This window comes from Tachypleus tridentatus, chromosome 6 (genome assembly GCF_004210375.1).
Source record: "Tachypleus tridentatus isolate NWPU-2018 chromosome 6, ASM421037v1, whole genome shotgun sequence".
NCBI classification, from domain to species: Eukaryota; Metazoa; Arthropoda; class Merostomata; order Xiphosura; family Limulidae; genus Tachypleus; species Tachypleus tridentatus.
In genome coordinates this window covers 23418183-23437296 of record NC_134830.1, presented here as the reverse complement: position 1 = coordinate 23437296, position 19114 = coordinate 23418183, and the positions used below count along the sequence as shown (strand labels likewise).

Genomic DNA, 19114 nt, shown 5'->3' with positions numbered 1-19114 from the left:
TCAAATATATTATATGAGCTACGGTATTATGTATGTACTGTTCACGTTCTGATTATATTATGTATATACTGTTCACGTTCTGATATATTATGTATATACTGTTCACGTTCTGATTATATTATGTATGTACTGTTCACGTTCTGATTATATTATGTATGTACTGTTCACGTTCTGATTATATTATGTATGTACTGTTCACGTTCTGATTATATTATGTATGTACTGTTCACGTTCTGATTATATTATGTATGTACTGTTCACGTTCTGATTATATTATGTATGTACTGTTCACATTCTGATTATATTATGTATGTACTGTTCACGTTCTGATTATATTATGTATGTACTGTTCACGTTCTGATTATATTATGTATGTACTGTTCACGTTCTGATTATATTATGTATGTACTGTTCACGTTCTGATTACTTTGTTTCTTCTTTGTTCTTACAGAGACCTCCTTCCCAAACTCTAAACTCTTACAGTGGAATTCCGGATGATGTCAGGTCTCCAGCTGGATCCACACCAGGGCCCTTCTCCCTTCAGCCTAGTTCCCAACAGAGCACAGACAACAACAGTGAGGCTGGTAAGATTGTTTTTGTTGTAGCGTTTTGTATTTATGAAATATTTGTAGTAATTGTCTATTTTATGAAATTGATTATGAAACAGCATCACAAAAATATATTTAGACGTTGAATATGTGGTTCTGTTATGGATAAAACTGAGGTAAAAGTAATGAATATTTCCATAGCGAAAGCCCCTGTAATAATATTATCTACTACGTGATACTGATGAAGTCAAGTGAATTTCAAAGAAGGACTTTTTCTACATGTTGATAATATAAAGATAGGGTAGTTTGCTAGACTGATCATAGGCAATATAACATCTAAATCTTTATTACACTATCAAACAAGTATATATGGCATGGATTTACAATCGATTCTCATATGTAAATATAATACAGTTTGGAAAAGCTGAAGTAATAAGTTTTACTGTAGTAATTGTTGTAAAATATTTCACAGTAATTTGATATATGAATAAAATATTAATATATTAGATGTAATGTAACCAAGCCTGATGTAAACATTTAAGAGCATATGCGTTTTTATCTATATGTATATATAATGATGTTGAGTGCCGAAAGTTAGGAAAGCAAAAAGAATCGACAGACCTAATACTTATGATCAAATTTAGAGAATCGATAGAGCTGGTACTTATGATCAAAGTTGGAGAATCGATAGAGCTGGTACTTGTGATCAAATTTAGAGAATCGATAGAGCTGGTACTTGTGATCTAATTCAGAGAATCGATAGACCTAGTACTTGTGATCTAATTTAGAGAATCGATAGACCTAGTACTTGTGATCTAATTTAGAGAATCGATAGAGCTAGTACTTGTGATCAAAGTTAGAGAATCGATAGAGCTAGTACTTGTGATCTAATTTAGAGAATCGATAGAGCTAGTACTTGTGATCAAAGTTAGAGAATCGATAGACCTAGTACTTGTGATCAATTTGGAGAATCGATAGATCTAGTACTTGTGATTAAATTTAGAGAATCGATAGATCTAGTACTTGTGATCAAATTTAGAGAATCGATAGAGCTGGTACTTGTGATCAAATTTAGAGAATCGATAGACCTAGTACTTGTGATCAATTTGGAGAATCGATAGAGCTAGTACTTGTGATCAAATTTAGAGAATCGATAGAGCTAGTACTTGTGATCAAATTTAGAGAATCGATAGATCTAGTACTTGTGATCAAATTTAGAGAATCGATAGACCTAATACTTGTGATCAAATTTAGAGAATCGATAGACCTAATACTTGTGATCAAATTTAGCTTTATTGTACGTTTCCATATTATTGTAAACTGTTTCTATACACGTCTCTTATCAGTTAGGTGTAAAAAAGTCATTTCACGCCTGCTTTCGTCTGCTTAACTCACTGGCCATGAAGTATTTCCTTCAATACAACAGTTTATCAGTTGTGGACTTTAGTTTAAATGGTGTTTTGAATGTATACATATAGAATTTGTCATATATGTATAAAGCGCCTAATAATATACATATCATGACGATTTCTCATCTTTATAACACGCGAATAACTCTATACTTCAAGTTTAAATATTCCCGACCAATTAATTATTCGTACGATATTAAGTCAAACAAATTTACAAACTTTCAAATAACCATATGAGAAAACAAGGGTAAATTTTGTTTTTAAATATCAGATAAAAACACATATTTACTATTCTACTGAACTTTGTAGTAATTGTGATGTTTGAGGAAAACTAATACTGATTTATTTGCTCTGACTGGTCAGAAAAATCGTTATAGTGGTTCGCATATTTTGATATACTGATATATATCTTTTTGTATCTTATTTTGATATACTGATATATATCTTTTTGTATCTTATTTTGATATACTAATATATATCTTTTTGTATCATATTTTGATATACTGATATATATCTTTTTGTATCTTATTTTGATATACTGATATATATCTTCTTGTATCTTATTTTGATATACTGATATATATCTTTTTGTATCTTATTTTGATATACTGATATATATCTTTTTGTATCTTATTTTGATATACTGATATATATCTTTTTGTATCATTTTTTTTATCTGACTCTAAACTCTCCAAATTATTTTCAAGGTATCTTTCGACAGTGTGAACATTTTTCAGTGCGTATAAGTGTGTGAAAATATATAATAAAAATCTATATTTCCTCTATCGGGATGACCATATTGTGCTTTACAATAGCGTCCAATGTACAAACAGCGGGAAAATCGTAAATTGTAAACTATTAATAATAAGAGTTTCTCGGTTATATATTGTTAGAGTTTATTCCATTTTGTACATTCTAGATTCAGGTTTTGAAATAGCTATTTCTGCTCAGAGGACTTAAAACTCATTCGTAAATCTTCATCATTCATTTAACACTTCAAGTTATTTTGTTAAGTAGAACCAGTGGAGCGAGAATTGTGAAACATGTAATTATGGAGAAGAATGCCCTTTCTTTGCAGTAAACTTAAGGGAAAATAACATAGGTGAAGTTTCTCACTTTGTTAGAGGTATTTTCCTTATTCGTTTAACATTTCTTTGTTGCCCACGTACACATTATTACATGTTCAATTACTGGCTTTAAGTGTACAATAGGACTCTTTAAGTGGGCTATGGCAAATAGGTGTTCGGCTATTCTGTGGCCCTTTATTTTGACCTATTCTATATAGGGGCGTCTTCCAGCGAAAGCTTTCAACGTAATCCAATCTAGTGTGTGCATATATTTGCAAGCAGATCAAAGAACTATACCATGGAGCACCGAACAAACAGCAGGGCCAGTAAGGGAAACAGAGGAACATGTGGTGTTAGGGGCGAGATCGTACATTATATGGGACACGTCCACTTGAAACACGTGCAAAGGCCAGTAATCAGCTTGGCATGTTTCAGTGAGCAACCGACAGGATGTCGTGTTAGGAAGTTAGTTTGGATTTAATGGAAAGAAAGTTGAAGTTAAAAAAACCGAATAATACAAAAAAACTGAAAAATTCAGTTTCTTATGCTAAGAACTTGACACTCCATCTTGGAGTAAGTCCACTACAGTTCATTTTTCTAAACAATTACTCTTGTATAGATATGTTCTAGCAGACAACTTCAACTGTCAACAACGTATATATATATATATATATATATATATATTATAGTAAAAACAAAATTTTCGATAAGACAACTAAGTGGAAATTCCATATTGAATATTCCCCCTAAAACAAGTGATAAAAATGTAAAAGTTTACCCTAAAGAAATCATTAATATTTTGTCCTTCTGAATAGTGAACTTATAGTATATATGTAAAAACGGCTTGTTTGGGTTGAGAAAATATTTTACGTGGAGCAGCGAACAACGTTTCAACCTTCTTCGGTCATCGTCAGGTTCACTTATAGTCACCCTGTAACAACTATTCTTATTTCCAAGGGACTAAAAGTTCGACGAAATAATAGAGTTCAAACTTTGAAATTGAAAATTATTCATCATTCAATAAAGAGGTTACTAAACGTTTATGAATCATCAATTTTCTTCGTCTTTTGATTTCTTTGTTTGTTTTTTAATTTCGCGAAAGGCTACACGAGGGTTACCGGCGCTAGATGTTCCTAATTTAGCAGTGTAAGGCTAGAGGGAAGCCAACTAGTCACCACCATCTATCACTTACTCTTTTACCAACGAATAATGGGATTGACCATCAATTATAACGACCACACGGCTGAAAGGACGAGCACGTTTGATGTGACGGGGATTCAAACCCGCGACCCTCAGATTGCCAGTCGAGTGCCTTAACCACCTGGCCATGCTGAGCTCTTAGCCTTTTGAAAAATAGATTAAGTTATTCCCTAACAACCAATCATCCATCTTTTCAAGTGACCAATATATTTTAAAACCAATTTTTAGATTAAAATGGAGATAAATATTTTAAAAGTATCGTATCTCTAAATCGTATTTGCATGGAGTTATTTGTACCACCTACCAGGAGTAAAGTATACGGACGTCAAATCATTTGCCTTGATATCAGCTCTGAGTTTCTTCGGAAGAAGATAAAATGTCATACGAATATTATCTATTGCGGAATTAACTATGTCTTATCTATAATGAATCAACATTGACATGAATAAGAAACTAGATATCTCATATCAGTCTAGTGTCAGATAAAAATCCCAATTAAAAGGATTAAAGATATGCGATAATCGGGTGTATCAAAGGATTTAATATGGTGATATAAACATTTTCTATATACTGTACAAAAGATTTATAAAGTTATAGGTAAACGTTTACTATGTACTGTCTAAAAGTTATATAACTTATAAATATTTTGTTTGAAGTTAAACATAAAGCTACACAATGGGCTATCTGTTCTCTGTCCACCACGGACGTCAAAATCTGGTTTATAGTGTTTAAGTCCGCAAACATGCCGCTGCACCACTAGGGAGCACTTATAAACTTATAAAGTACATATAATGTCTAAAATCTCTCAAATTCACACTTACATGAAGAATTGTTTCTTGTTTGTTTTTGAATTTCGCGCAAAGCTACACGAGGGCTATTTACGCTAGTCGTCCCTAATTTAGCAGTGTAATACTAGGGGAAAGGCTGCTTGTCACCACCGCCCACCGCCATCTCTTGGGCTACTCCTTTACCAACGAATAGCGGAATTGATCGTCAAATTATAACGCCCCCCTCTGAAAGGGCAAACATGATTGGTGCGACAGGGATTCGAACCCGCGACCGTCGGATTATGAGTCGAGTACCTTAACCACCTGGTCATGCCGGGCCTCCCATGAAAAAGAAACCCAAGAGATGTCTAACTACATCTAAGATACAGTAAAAACGGTTGAATTATTAAAGTTTTCAATAATAATATGTAATTTGTGCAAATACAGTATTATAAGAGAGAGTAATTGTAAAATGAGATTCAGTAAGTATAAGAATTTTGGTAAGTTGCAAAGAACACTTTCCCTCAATTTTTAACATCTTTTGTTCCATCAGTTTTTTTTGTTTGCATTTTTCTACATTGTAAATGATTGATACCGTTCATATGAAATACCTCTCTGATGCATTGTATTGTTACGTAACCTCCAGAAGCTTTCTGTCTAGAATAATAAGAGAAACAATGAATAATTATTCAAGTATACTGAAAATTAAACCACTGTGAAACATTCGATATTCAGTACACGTGAAATTATGAATATTACATTACTTGCATTACAAAGATAATTTTCCAAAGAGGATGGGGGAATAGGGGAACACGAAAAATACCCTTTTTGCTTTTATTGGAAATTTATTGCTTTATCTGTTTGTTTTTTCCAGGAATTTAATCAACGTTGATTCTCAATTAGAAGTTTCTAAAATAAGATTGAACGAAACGTTGCATAAGTTGTACAATCTGTAAAGAGAGTTGAACAAAAATATATTGGTTTGTTAAACATAACGTAATATCTCTAAAGAATAGTATATTGTCAAATGTTTAAAAATTAGTTTTGTAACTCATTTGTGTAAATGTGTGTTTTCTTATAGCAAAGCCACATTGGGCTATCTGCTGAGCCCACCGAGGGGAATCGAACCCCTGTACCGCTGTACTAGCGGGGGGCAGTTGTCTTATCAAAAGAACCAAGTAATGTTTGAATGAGCCTACATATAAAACATCCTATGATGCTGAGAAAAATGTTTGCGCCTTCGGATGTTATAAAACGCCTCGTACTTGAAAACATCGCAAAGCTTCAAACAATAGCTTTAGACGCAACTTTATTGAAATTAAAGGTTGGTCATCTCTAAGCACTACCGAAGTTTTAATAATATTTGGCGTTCTCTCTCATGATATTCTTGTGGTTCCTGCTTTATGCGTCACTTCCGTTATTCATACAACAAGATTCGTTAGGCTACCCTGCTGCTTAAAGAATTTCAACATCTTATAAAAGTCGACATAAAAGGCACATCTACGAAACACAGAGGGCCCCTATGCCACATGCATGCATGGTTGTCTCAAAATGGCTGCTAAGCTTAGTGCTATTGACAGCACGAAAACTAGGTAAAATAGCATAGGGTAGGCATTAACATCGAAACACTGCCTTTGAATGCTACCTTTCCGAAAATTACCTCTTCAGAGATATAACAACACACCGGCCAGGTAGATGGCAGCGTTGATCCATTGCACCCTGCTGTGGCTTTCACCTCTCCCCGCTTCAGGGAAAAACAGAAACTTCGAGAAAAAGGTTTGCCTTGAACTACATAATAGAAAAATTCTGAAAGAGAAAGTGTGTTAACAATTTTGAATAAAATGATGGATAAGGAATGGGTCAGAACGTCTATCAGTCCATTGCGATGTGAGATGGTCAGAAAGAGAACAGAAAAGTTGTCCATAATAAAAACTGGAGAACAACAAGAACACTTTATGATTTTTAATGAGTTATTATTATTAGTCCTTACCAATCGAAATAATACTTTTATTAGCTTTCTGTATATTCAAAATTCATTTAAGCATTTACACATATCTTTTACACGCAAAAGTCCCCCGGTAATTCTACGGATTTACAACGCTAAAATAGAAAAAAAAAACAATTATGTTTTCAGTTAACTTACTATCAAATATTAACGAACTTAATTATCATGAACTATAAGAAAAATATATGTATTATTTGAATTTCGTGCAAAGCTGCACGAGTGCTCTCTGCACTAGCCGTCCATAATTTACTAGTGTAAGATTATAGGGAAGGCAACTAGTCATCACCACCCTCCGCCCACTCTTTTTCCAACGAATAGTGGGATTGACCGTAACTTACAATGCAACCTATGGCCAGGTAGGATAGGGCATTTGACTCGTAATCTGGAGGTCGCGGGTTCGCATCCCCGTCGCGCCAAACACGCTCGCCCTTTTAGCCGTGAGGGCGTTATAATGTTAAGTACAATCCCACTATTTGTTGGTAAAAGAGTAGCCCAAGAGCTGGCAGTGGGTGGTGATGACTAGCTGCCTTCCCTCTAGTCTTACACTGCTAAATTAGGGACGGCTATCGCAGATAGCCCTCGAGTAGCTTTGCCCGAAATTCAAAAACAAACAAACAATACAATGCCCCCACGGCTGAAAGGGCGAGCATGTTTAGTGCGACGAGGATTCGAACTTGTGACCCTCAGATTACGAGTCGAGTGTATTAACCACCTGGCCATGCTGGGCCCATATGATTTGTAATGTTGTGAATTTATTTGTAACATCACAAGATTCATATTCCAGCTTCCACTACTGATCTGGTTTGACGTCATCATTTTCTTATGTGAAGCTGAAAGCTAGAAGACACAGTTATTTCAATGATATTTAAAATTTACTGAATAATGGAGTCACTTGTTCCTTCCATCAGAAATGTTATACATATGAAGCAGTAAGTTAGTTTTCTTAGTCACTTCGCATCTAATTTATGGATGGTTTTCACTTTGATATCTTCCCTCGCAAAGACAGCGGCAAGTCTACGTAGTTACAACGCTAAAATGAAGTGCTCGATTCTCCTCATTGAACATAGCAGATAGCCCGATGTAGCTTTGTTATAAGAAAAAAAAACACTCGTTTGATATCACTCGTTGTAAAATTAGTTTATTACACTTTTCAACACATTCTAATAGGAAAATAAAAACAACAAATCAGAAATAAAGCGTCATTTTATGTCGAGTCCATGTCTGTGGTAAATTGGCCACCAAATGCAACGCACTTGAAGTATTTCAGTCCAGTTTTTCAGGAGAGAAGTCAACCAGGGTTGGCCAAGTAAGAGTCAGGAGGGACAACGAAACAATAAGTGATTGTATTTCAAAGTGCAGTGACTGCTCAAGCAGGGATACACCTGACCTTCTGACCTTTACATTCCTCGTGCGGTCCAGCCCTCTCGTTCACACACATATTTATATATATACACCTTCTGACCACTAAACGGTCAGGCTTGTGTGAAGTTACTTTGCTGGATGAACCTGTAACATTTTTATCATGTTGTGCAGATAATCTGAAAATGTGGACTGAATTTTGATCACTGTTTCTCTGTGAAACAACTGATCGCCCAGTTTTGTTCGGAATGCCAGTTTCTCATGCAATGTTAGTTGTTACTAATTGAACCAGGAAACAAAAACAGTCGCTTTACCTTTGTAAGTCCTACTTACGACTTTTCATAGCTCTATGTCATAGTTTCGAGCCGACCGTAATAGTTGAGTGACTTTCTTGATTACATTTGACTAAACTAAGTCGAGGTGGTCTCTGAGAAAAAGACACAATTAAATACGGATTTCATGGTTTCTTCAGACACCTGCTAGGTCGCGATATCTAGGCATAGCATATCAGTCTAAACAAACAAGAAACGTCACATCTCAGTAAGAAAGATAGGTCGTCTTTAAATGGAGTGTTGTTCAGCTGGTTAAAGCTGATCCAGCGATGTGAGCAGTGATTATCACTTCTGGTCATTCAACAAGCTGATATGTGTGCTGTAAAAGAAGAACAATGTTGACAAAAAAGTTGTGCATGGTTACAATGGTAATTACTCTTTACAATGAATAGTGTTAGTCGCCTGATTTAAAAGACAATTAACTAGTCTCAAGATGGCTGGTATGGGTATTAACACTTTAAGTAAAATAAAGTTCGGAACAAGGTTTAGACTTTCTTAGGTCATCTTCAGGTTAGCAAAGAGAGTTTTGCAGCTGACTGTTGCCGGGCGCACGTCTTAGGGACGAGAGTTAGATGCAGTTAGATGTTAGGTTATTAATTAGGTATAATAGTGTTCCTTTATATTAGTTCAATTTTGGTTTGAGTTATTTATATAAGCAGAGTCTGTTAGGTCGAAATAACGTTTTGTACGTTAGTTTAATTAAAGTTCTAATACCCATACCAGCCATCTTGAGATTATATTTTTACTTCAAGTGGGTTTCTCGTCATCACGAGGCCCGGCATGGCCAGGTGGTTAAGGCACTCGACTCGTAATTTGAAGGTTGCGGGTTCGAATCCCCATCACACCAAACATACTCACCCTTTCAGTCGCGGGAGCGTTATAACGTGACAGTCAATCCCACTATTCATTGGTAAAAAAGTAGCCCAAGAATTGGCGGTGGTGGGCGATGACTAGCTTCCTTCCCTCTATTTTTACACTGCTAAATTAGGGACGGAGATAGCTCTCGTGTAGCTTTGCGCGCAATTCAAAACAAACAAGCAATCGTCATCATGAATTCCGAAATATCCAGCTCCTAAAATTTCATCTGTTTTTGGTTCTAATCTCAGTTTCTTTTTCTATTTTGTTCTGTCATCCTTTTGTCTAAAAATGATGGGAAGGATTATACAAGATGATACACCATTCAAAACTAGTTTTCTTTACTAACTCCTACATACAAAATATTTATACTTGAAAAGTGTCTTGAGAACAACTTAGTGCACGCAAACAGCGTAAAAGTAATATTACCTGAGAGAAACAAAATGATGTTTTTTTATAGAAACTGCATCATGACCTTGGAGAGATAAATTTATCTCATTATGTTAAGAAGATTTTTCACTTTCTTAGGCTAAGTCTGCCATGAAATTGACCTGGTTTTAAGTTCAAGCGTAAATAATATTTTACTATCTTAGTATCAATAACTACCTCTATTCTATGCTTTTAGAAAATTTAAAACTATCTACTTGACCACAGTTCTCAAGCTTACATTTGTAATAATGAAGAATCGCAGTTTAATTATATTTCTTTCATTTCTAAAAACAATTAATTATTCAAATACATTTCCAGGCGCCCCCCAGTGGCACACCGCTAATATCCAGGTTTCAATACCCTTGTTGGGCAGAGCGCAGACAGCTCATTGTAAAATTTTGTGTTTAATTATAAACAAACATTTCCAGGCCTCCAAACTACGTGACGCGCCCTCGTGTGAGCAGCTGGTGAAACTCAGGCATTAGTGAGTTTGATTTAAGGTGAAGGGAGGGAGGTATTTTGAAATTTGATTCACACTTTCTCGTATTCGTAGACTATCAACACACTTGATGTCAACGTAAAATGATTAAGAATGGATTATTCAAGTGTGTAAAAATAGAATGATTAATTTGAAAGTGTGTGTGTTTTCTTATAGCAAAACCACATCGAGTTATCTGTAGAGCCCACGGAAGGAAATCGAACCTCTGATTTTAAAGTTGTAAATCCGAAGACTTGCTACTGTGCCAGCAGGGAGCGATGTGAAAGAGAAATTTCTGTCATTGAGATTAAATTATTCTTCCCCAAAATTCATATTCAATGTTGTTTATTTGGTATCACAGCTTTTAAAAAGGAAGTCTTTTTTTATCTTCTGATACTGGCCCGGCATGGCCAGGCGTGTCTTTAAGGCATGCGACTCGTAATCTGAGGGTCGCGGGTTCGCATCCCCGTCGCGCTAAACACGCTCGTCCTTTCAGCCGTGGGGGCGTTATAATGTGACGGTCAATCACACTGTTCGTTGGTGAAAGAGTAGCCCAAGAGTTGGCAGTGGGGGTGATGACTATCTGCCTTCCCTTTAGTCTTACACTGCTAAATTAGGGACGGCTAGTGTAGATAGCCCTCGAGTAGCTTTGTGCGAAATTCAAAACAAACAAACAAACAATCTTCTGATACTCGCCCGGCATGGCCAGCGTGTCTTTAAGGCGTGCGACTCGTAATCTGAGGGTCGCGGGTTCGCATCCCCGTCGCGCTAAACACGCTCGTCCTTTCAGCCGTGGGGGCGTTATAATGTGACGGTCAATCACACTGTTCATTGGTGAAAGAGTAGCCCAAGAGTTGGCAGTGGGGGTGATGACTATCTGCCTTCCCTCCAGTCTTACACTGCTAAATTAGGGACGGCTAGCACAGATAGCCCTCGAGTAGCTTTGTGCGAAATTCAAAAAAACAAACAAAACAAACAAACTTCTGATATTGAATTTGTTTCAATTTGCAGTGATGCGGCTGCTGATAGTACTATACTTTGACTCAGAAGTCTGAGATAATAAATATTAGCGCTTTAATAAATTTGGGTTAATTGATAATAGCATTAATGTTATTTCTTTTGCATATAACAATATACTACCCAAATATTTAAAAGCTACTATTAAAACTTTGGTGTTTTTCTTTCACATTTATTGTTGTTTATATTAATAGATAACTGCTAGCGATTGATAGTGTTCATACCTTGAATGTTTTAGTAGCCAAGTGATAATTGGAATTTGATCTTCAGGTTCTCGTGAATAAAATCATATCTTATTTTATTAGTTAGCGCGGGAAGTCTGATTGCATTTAACGGTAACGAACTGTGGCATCAAGCAGGTTTCGTATTTGCCTTTCCACAAGTCTATAACATGTGCGTAAAACCTGATGATTTTAGCGTAAAAGCTGTCATAAATAACACAAAATCAAGTATTATTCGGTTTTTTACTGATGCATAAATATATTACAGACCTTCTTCTGTTTGTTTCTTTTCCGAGCTGTAGCTGAATACATTTGTTGATACTTGGGTAAGGGCCTCTATAGGAATGCTTGGATTGAGTTCAGCCCAGGCACACGAGGTCGTCCTTCAACGCATTTCATGACGTCATGCTGATAATAAGGCAGTTAAAAGTGGATATATTTGTTGTTTGTTCAAGATAGAATATAGAATGGTTGAACTAGAAAAGCTGAGATGCTAAGATTAGAGATGAGATGTCAAGAATGTGATCCTTATACCCACTAATATCATTTGTGAAGTATCTTATTTAGTGATGACGAGAAACCCACTTGAAGTAAAAATGTATTTCAGGCCGGTGTTATGGGTGTTAACATTTTTACTAATAAAGCAGAGAACAACATTTCGACCTTCTTAGGTCATATCCAAAAGGTCGAAACGTTGTTTTCTGCTTTATTAGTAAAAATGTTAAAACCCGTACCAACCCTCCTGAGATACCTATTTAGTTCAAGTTACGAGCAGTGTTAATGCATGATTCACATTTTAGGTTTCACTGCTACATATGACCTATCATACATTAAATCAGGCCTTACAAGAGTTACCTTCCGCTTTGGCAACTCTCAAGACCTGACTGAACAGTTAAGTTAGGCATCTACTAGATGTTTATGTCTGTAATTTTAATATTTTCGCAGAATTTTGTTTGTTTGTTTGAATTTCGCACAAAGCTACACGAGGGTTATCTGCGCTAACCGTCCCTAATTTAGCAGTGTATGACTAGAAGGAAGGCAGCTAGTCATCGCCCACCCCCGTCAACTCTTGAACTACTATTTTACCAACGAATAGTGGGATCGGCCGTCACATTGTAACGCCCTCACGGTTGAAAGGACGAGCGTGTTTGGTGTGACGAGCATTTGAGCCCGCGACCCTCGGATTTACGACATCCAACAAATAAGATTGATCATAAGTAGCCAACAATTGTCCTGCTGTGTATCCTTAGTCCTCTTAGTAACTGTATCTTAAATATATCTGGAATATTTGAAAGGGAAACATTATTGGTAAATTTACATTGATTGTGTAGTGAAAATGATTTCAGAAGTATATATAAAAAATATTAATAGTTTTGTTTGTGGAACAATATTTATTATATTCAATTTCGCCTTCCAAAGCATGTACCTATCGCTAAAGATTAAAAAAAGAACCTTTACGATATCCAACAAAGAACATTGCACGCTTGGCCAATGTTGAAGACATTTCAATACCACCTTTTGTGAACCATGCTTTAATGCGATCGTTAGGCCCAAGATAATAGGTGTTTGAGTCAGGTCCGGGGTTCATACATGGCTTCAGTTGAATGACATTGTATTTATATATAAATGAAAGCCTGTCTTCGGCGAACAAAACTGTCACTTTCAGCCGAAATCGACATAAAGTACGGGCGTGGTTAATGCCAGCCTCACTACTAAGATGAGCTTGTTTTATACCGTCAGTGTTATTTAGCCGTTTATTTGGTGGGGGCAAAACAGCCTCATTGGTGATGGCAGTTGTAGTGAAAGAATAATAGAGCCTTTGTTTCGGGTGTTTGAATCTTTATTCAAAGTACAACTTAGTATGTACCACACCTCTATAACATTTAGATCAATGCATCATACATGCACACACATATATTGTTTTCAACGCCAAAACCACATCGTTATTTACCAATTAAGAACAATAATTACGTACAGTTGAGGTATTGAATATAAGACGTGACTTTCATGCTGTGTACCATAATTAATTGTTTTTTTTCTATTTTATTTTTATTTTGTCCAGTTTCAAATTCACTGTAAGTCCAAACGTTAAACAACAACAGATAACAAATACCCTTAAAATGTTTAAAATAATCTTTGGCTCTAGAAAATTGTATTTAATGCAATGCATTCAAGCAATACTCACGAAAAAGAACGTTTTTCTTTTTTTAAATTTTACTATCCAGTCGTTTATGTTAATAGAAATAAGGTTGTAAAAGGTTAATACCAAAGTTCAAGTATGTTGGTGAATATGCAATTTTTTAACTGATACTTTGAAGTGAAACGTAACATTGGATTCAAATTAAACCTGCGTAAGCGTCGACTACGAAGATTTTAGTTCAAGATTTGATCTATTTTTGGTTTGGGATTGGCTGTTGTTAAGCGCAAAGTTGTTCACCATGGGTGTTGAAGCCTGATATTTAATGTCAACTTACAATTGAGCCTCTATGATACCAGTTATGAGATGGTGTAATATTACCTGGCTTTACTGAGAGTTGTAAAGGTAGATGTTATTTAACTATTTAAAAGATGCCAACTATTTAAACCAGTGGAAAGTGAAGTAACTTACACATGTAGCAACGTAGAACAATTTAGGGCTCACACTCTTATATGTGCTTAAATAAAGTGCGTTTATCCTGTACTATTGATCTTTTATATATTTCCTTGCTAAAACATGACTACATACTGCAAATATGTATCAGTAAAACCGTATATTTGCTTAGGTCTACAGAAATACTGTGTGAAAAACACTAGAGTTTAGCACCAGGCTGTACCTTGTAGAAGGCAGCTCTTTCCTTGCACACAAGAAGACTGGGTGGTTATACCACCATGTGAATCAAAGCTCTGCCATGTAGAAAATAATTGTTTGTTTCCATAGACGAGGGCTGTATGGTAAAATATAATCTTGTACACCAAGGCTGTACCTTCTAGCAAATAATTATTTGTTTACATAGAGGAAGACTGTGTGGTAAAATAGCACCTTCTATACCATGGCTGTACCTTGTAGTAAATAACTGTTTGTTTATATAGAGAAGACTGTGTGGAAAATATCACCTTATATACCAAGGATGAACATTAAGAAAATAATTGTTTGTTTATATAGAGTAAGTCTGTGTGGAAAATATCACCTTGTATACCAAGGCTGAACATTATAGCAACTAATTGTTTGTTTACATACAGGAAGACTTTCTGGTAAAATTTTACATGTATATCAAGGATGAATCTTGAAGCAAATAATTGTTTGTTACATAGAGGCAGACTTTGTTGTAAAATATTACATTCTATACACAAAGGATGTATCTTGAAGCAAATGATTGTTTGTTTACATAAAGGAACATTGTGTGGTAAAATATCAGGTGGAACACAAAGGCTGTATCTTGTAGCAAATAAATCTTTGCTTCCATAGAGGAAGACTGATTGGTAAAATATCACCTTGTATACCAAGGCTGTACCTTGCAGCAAATAAATGTTTGTTTACATACAGGAAGACTGTTTATTTACATTATTTACATGGAGGAACACTGTGTGGTAAAATAGCAGGTGGTACACAAAGATTGTGCCTTGTGGCAAATAATATTTGTTTACATAGAAGAAGGCTGTGTGGTAAAATATCACCTGGTATATCAAGGATGTAACTTGTAGAAAATAATAGTTTATTTACATAGAGAAAGGCTGTGTGGTAAAATATCACTTTGTATACAAAAGCTGAACCTTACAACAAATAATTGTTTGTTTATATATGGGGGAACTGTGTGGTGAAATATCATGTGGTACAAAAGGCTGTACCTTGCAGAAAATACTTGTTTGTTTGTATAGTAAAAGGCTGGATGGTAAAATTTCACCTTGTACACCAAGGCATACCTTGTAGCAAATAATTGTTTCTTTACTTAGAGAAAGACAATGTGGTAAAATATCACCTTGTAACCAAGGTTGTACCTTGTAGGAAATAATTGTTTGTTTACATAGAGGTAGGCTGTGTAGTAAAATATCACCTTGAATACAATGGCTGCACCTTGCAACAAATAAATTCTTTTTACATATAGGAAGTTTTTGTGGTAAAATATCACCATGTATACCAAGGCTGTACTTTCTAGCGAATAATTCTTTCTTTCCATAGAGGAAGGCTGTGAGGTAAAATATCACTTTGTATACCAAAACTGCACCATTTAGGAAATAATTGTTCGTTTACATGGAGAAAGGCTGTGTGGTAAAATATCACCTTGTATACCAAGACTGTACATTGTAGCAAATAATTATTTGTTTACATGGAGCAACACTGTGTGGTAAAATATTAGGTGGTACATACAATCTTTACTATGAAACAAATAATTGTTTCTTGACATAGAGGAAGGCTGTATTGTAAATTATCACCTTGTATACCAAGGCTGTACCTTATTGCTTATAATTGTGTGTTTACCTAGAGGAAGACTGTGTGGTAAAATATCAGGTAGTATGTAATGGTTGTACATTGTAGCAACTACATCTTTGTTAAGATAGAGGAGGACTGTGTGGTAAAATATTACCTTGTATACCAAGGAGGTACCTTTTAGCAAATAATTGATTATTTACGTAGAGGAACACTGTGTGGTAAAATAGCAGATGGTACACAAAGGGTGTATCTTGTAGCAAATAATTGTTTGTTTACATAGAGGAAGACTCTGTGGTAAAATATCACCTTTTATACCAAGGGTGTATGTTCTAGCAAGAATTTGTTTGTTTACCTGGAGGAAGACTGTGTGGTGAAATATCAGGTGGTATACGAAGGTCGTACTTTGTAGCACAAAATTGTTTGTTTACGTTGATAAAGGCTTTGTTGCAAAATATCACCTTGTATACCATGGCTGTAACTTGTAGAAAATAATTGTTTGTTTACATAGAGGAAGATTGTGTCATAAAATATTATATTGTATACCAAGAATGTACCTTGTAGCAAATAATTGTTTGTTTATATAGAAGAACACTGTGTGGTAAAATATCAGATGGAACACAAAAGCTGTACCTTGAGGTAAATAATTGTGTTTTTATACAGAGGAAAACTGCACAGTAAAATAACAGGTGGTAAATAGATCTTGTATCTTGCAGAAAATAATTGTTTGTTTACACAGAGGAAAAATGTGTGGTAAAATTTCAAGTTGTACACCAAGGCTGTACTTTCAAACAAAGAACTGTTTGTTTACATAGAGGAAGACTGTGTGGAAAAATATCACCTGGTACATAATGGCTGTACCTTGTAGCAAATAATTGTTTGTTTACATAGAAGAAAACTGTATTGTAAAATATGAAGTGGTACACAAAGGCTATACCTTATAGCAAATAATTGTTTACGTAGAGAAATGCTGTGTGGTAAAATATCACCTTGGATACAAATACTTGTTTGTTTACATGGAGAAAGACTATGTGGTAAAATATCACCTTGTGTACCAAAGTTGCATCTTGCAACAAATAATTGTTTGTTTACATAGAGGGAGACTGTGTGGTAAAATATCACATTGTCTACCAAGGCTACACCTTCTAGCAAAAAATTATTTGTTTACATAGAGGAAGACTGTGTGGTAAAAGTCACCTTGTATACTTAGGGTGTACCTTGTAGCAAATAATTGTTTGTTTACCTAGAGTAAGACTGTGTGTTAAATTTCACCTTGTACACTAAGGCTGCACCTTGTAGCTAATAATTGTTTGTTTACATAGAGGAAGGCTGTGTGGTAAAATATCAGGTGGTACAAAAAGACTGTAACTTGTAGCAAATAATAGTTTGTTTACATGGAGGAAGACTATGTGGTAAAATATCACCTTTTATACCAAGAGTGTATGTTCCAGGAAATAATTGTTTGTTTACCTAGAGGAAGGCTGTGCGGTAAAATGCCACCTTGCTCACCGAGGCTGTACCTTGTAGCAAGTAACTCTTTTGTTTCCTACACGACTGTGGATCTGAGGTTACACGGTTTGCTACTCGTTGTTCCCAAAACGGCAATGTTTGACTAGAATGTCACATTTGTTGAAGGTGAGCGGTGTTGAGGTACTAGTTGCTATCCCTCTGGTTCTTCACTTCAAAATTAGGGACAGCTTACCCAGTTACGTTTGAAGTAGTGTTTCCTGAACTTCAACAAACAAGAACGACTTAACTACTGGGAGGCTGTGTGGTGAAACACTGACGTTTAATGCAAAGCTGTGACTTGTTGTGACTTTGTAACTACCTACAAACGTACGAATACTGTATGATGAAACTCTACTCCCTTAAGTAAGACTGTACAGCTTGTAGTAGCTGTGTGATTACTTATATGCAGGACAAAAGAGCGGTAAAACGCCATCCTTTACAAAAAACGTATGGATATTTTACTCTTGGATATATATGTATGATTAGCCATTCTGATATAGTTTATCTAGAAACATGGAAATTACGTTGATCTTAATTTCTGCTTATAACTTGAAAGTGTAGAAAGTATTGTAATGTAATGGAATATGACTTGAATGTTAAGCCTATCAGCTATGTTTAAGAATATCATAAAATTGTTTTCAAAATATTTCTTTAATGCATTATTTTAATGTATCTTTTGTCAACAATAACTTTAGATCTGCAAACACTTGCCTGTCGAAAAAGTAGAATTTTTATCTCTGAACAGAGAAAAAATTAAAAAAGGTTAATATTTATTTCATGAAAGCTGAAATAATATTCGCATTTCCTCAAAACGTAATAATTATATATTAATATAATTAATTTATTTTATGGTCCACTGTATTTTTTTGGGGGGGGGGGATTTCACGCAAAGCTACACGAGGGCTATCTGTGCTAGCCGTCCCTAACTTAGCAGTGTAAGACTAGAGGGAAGGCAGCTAGTCATCACCACCCACCGCCAACTCTTGGGCTACTCTTTTACCAACGAATAGTGAGATTGACTGTCACATTATAACACCCCCACGGCTGAAAGGGCGAGCATGTTTGGTGTGACGGGAATTCGAACTTGAGATGACGTGTCGAACGCCTTTACCGATTCGACTGTAATATCACTCTCCGAGTGTATTGGAATCTTAATGTTACAAGTCAGTACTGTGTTACTTTGCTGTGATTTCTTTCTGTAGGTTAGATTGTAAGTAATATCACTCTCCGAGTGTTTTGGGATCTTGATGTTACAAGTCAGTACTGTGTTACTTTGCTGTGATTTCTTTCTGTAGGTTAGATTGTAAGTATATCACTCTCCGAGTGTTTTGGGATCTTGATGTTACAAGTCAGTACTGTGTTACTTTGCTGTGATTTCTTTCTGTAGGTTAGATTGTAAGTAATATCACTCTCCGAGTGTTTTGGGATCTTGATGTTACAAGTCAGTACTGTGTTACTTTGCTGTGATTTCTTTCTGTAGGTTAGATTGTAAGTAATATAACTCTGCGAGTGT

General features: G+C 35.5%; 1 protein-coding gene across 2 annotated transcripts in view; it reads left to right on the top strand.

Annotated features, from left to right (window-relative positions):
- Nucleotides 1–19114, top strand: part of LOC143252093 (homeobox protein Meis1-like) — a 215083-nt gene that overhangs the window by 81491 nt on the left and 114478 nt on the right. For both annotated transcript variants that reach the window (XM_076503713.1, XM_076503712.1), the window contains exon 6: nucleotides 452–584. In XM_076503713.1, the coding sequence (XP_076359828.1) occupies nucleotides 452–584 (133 nt within the window). The remainder of the gene's footprint in view (nucleotides 1–451; nucleotides 585–19114) is intronic.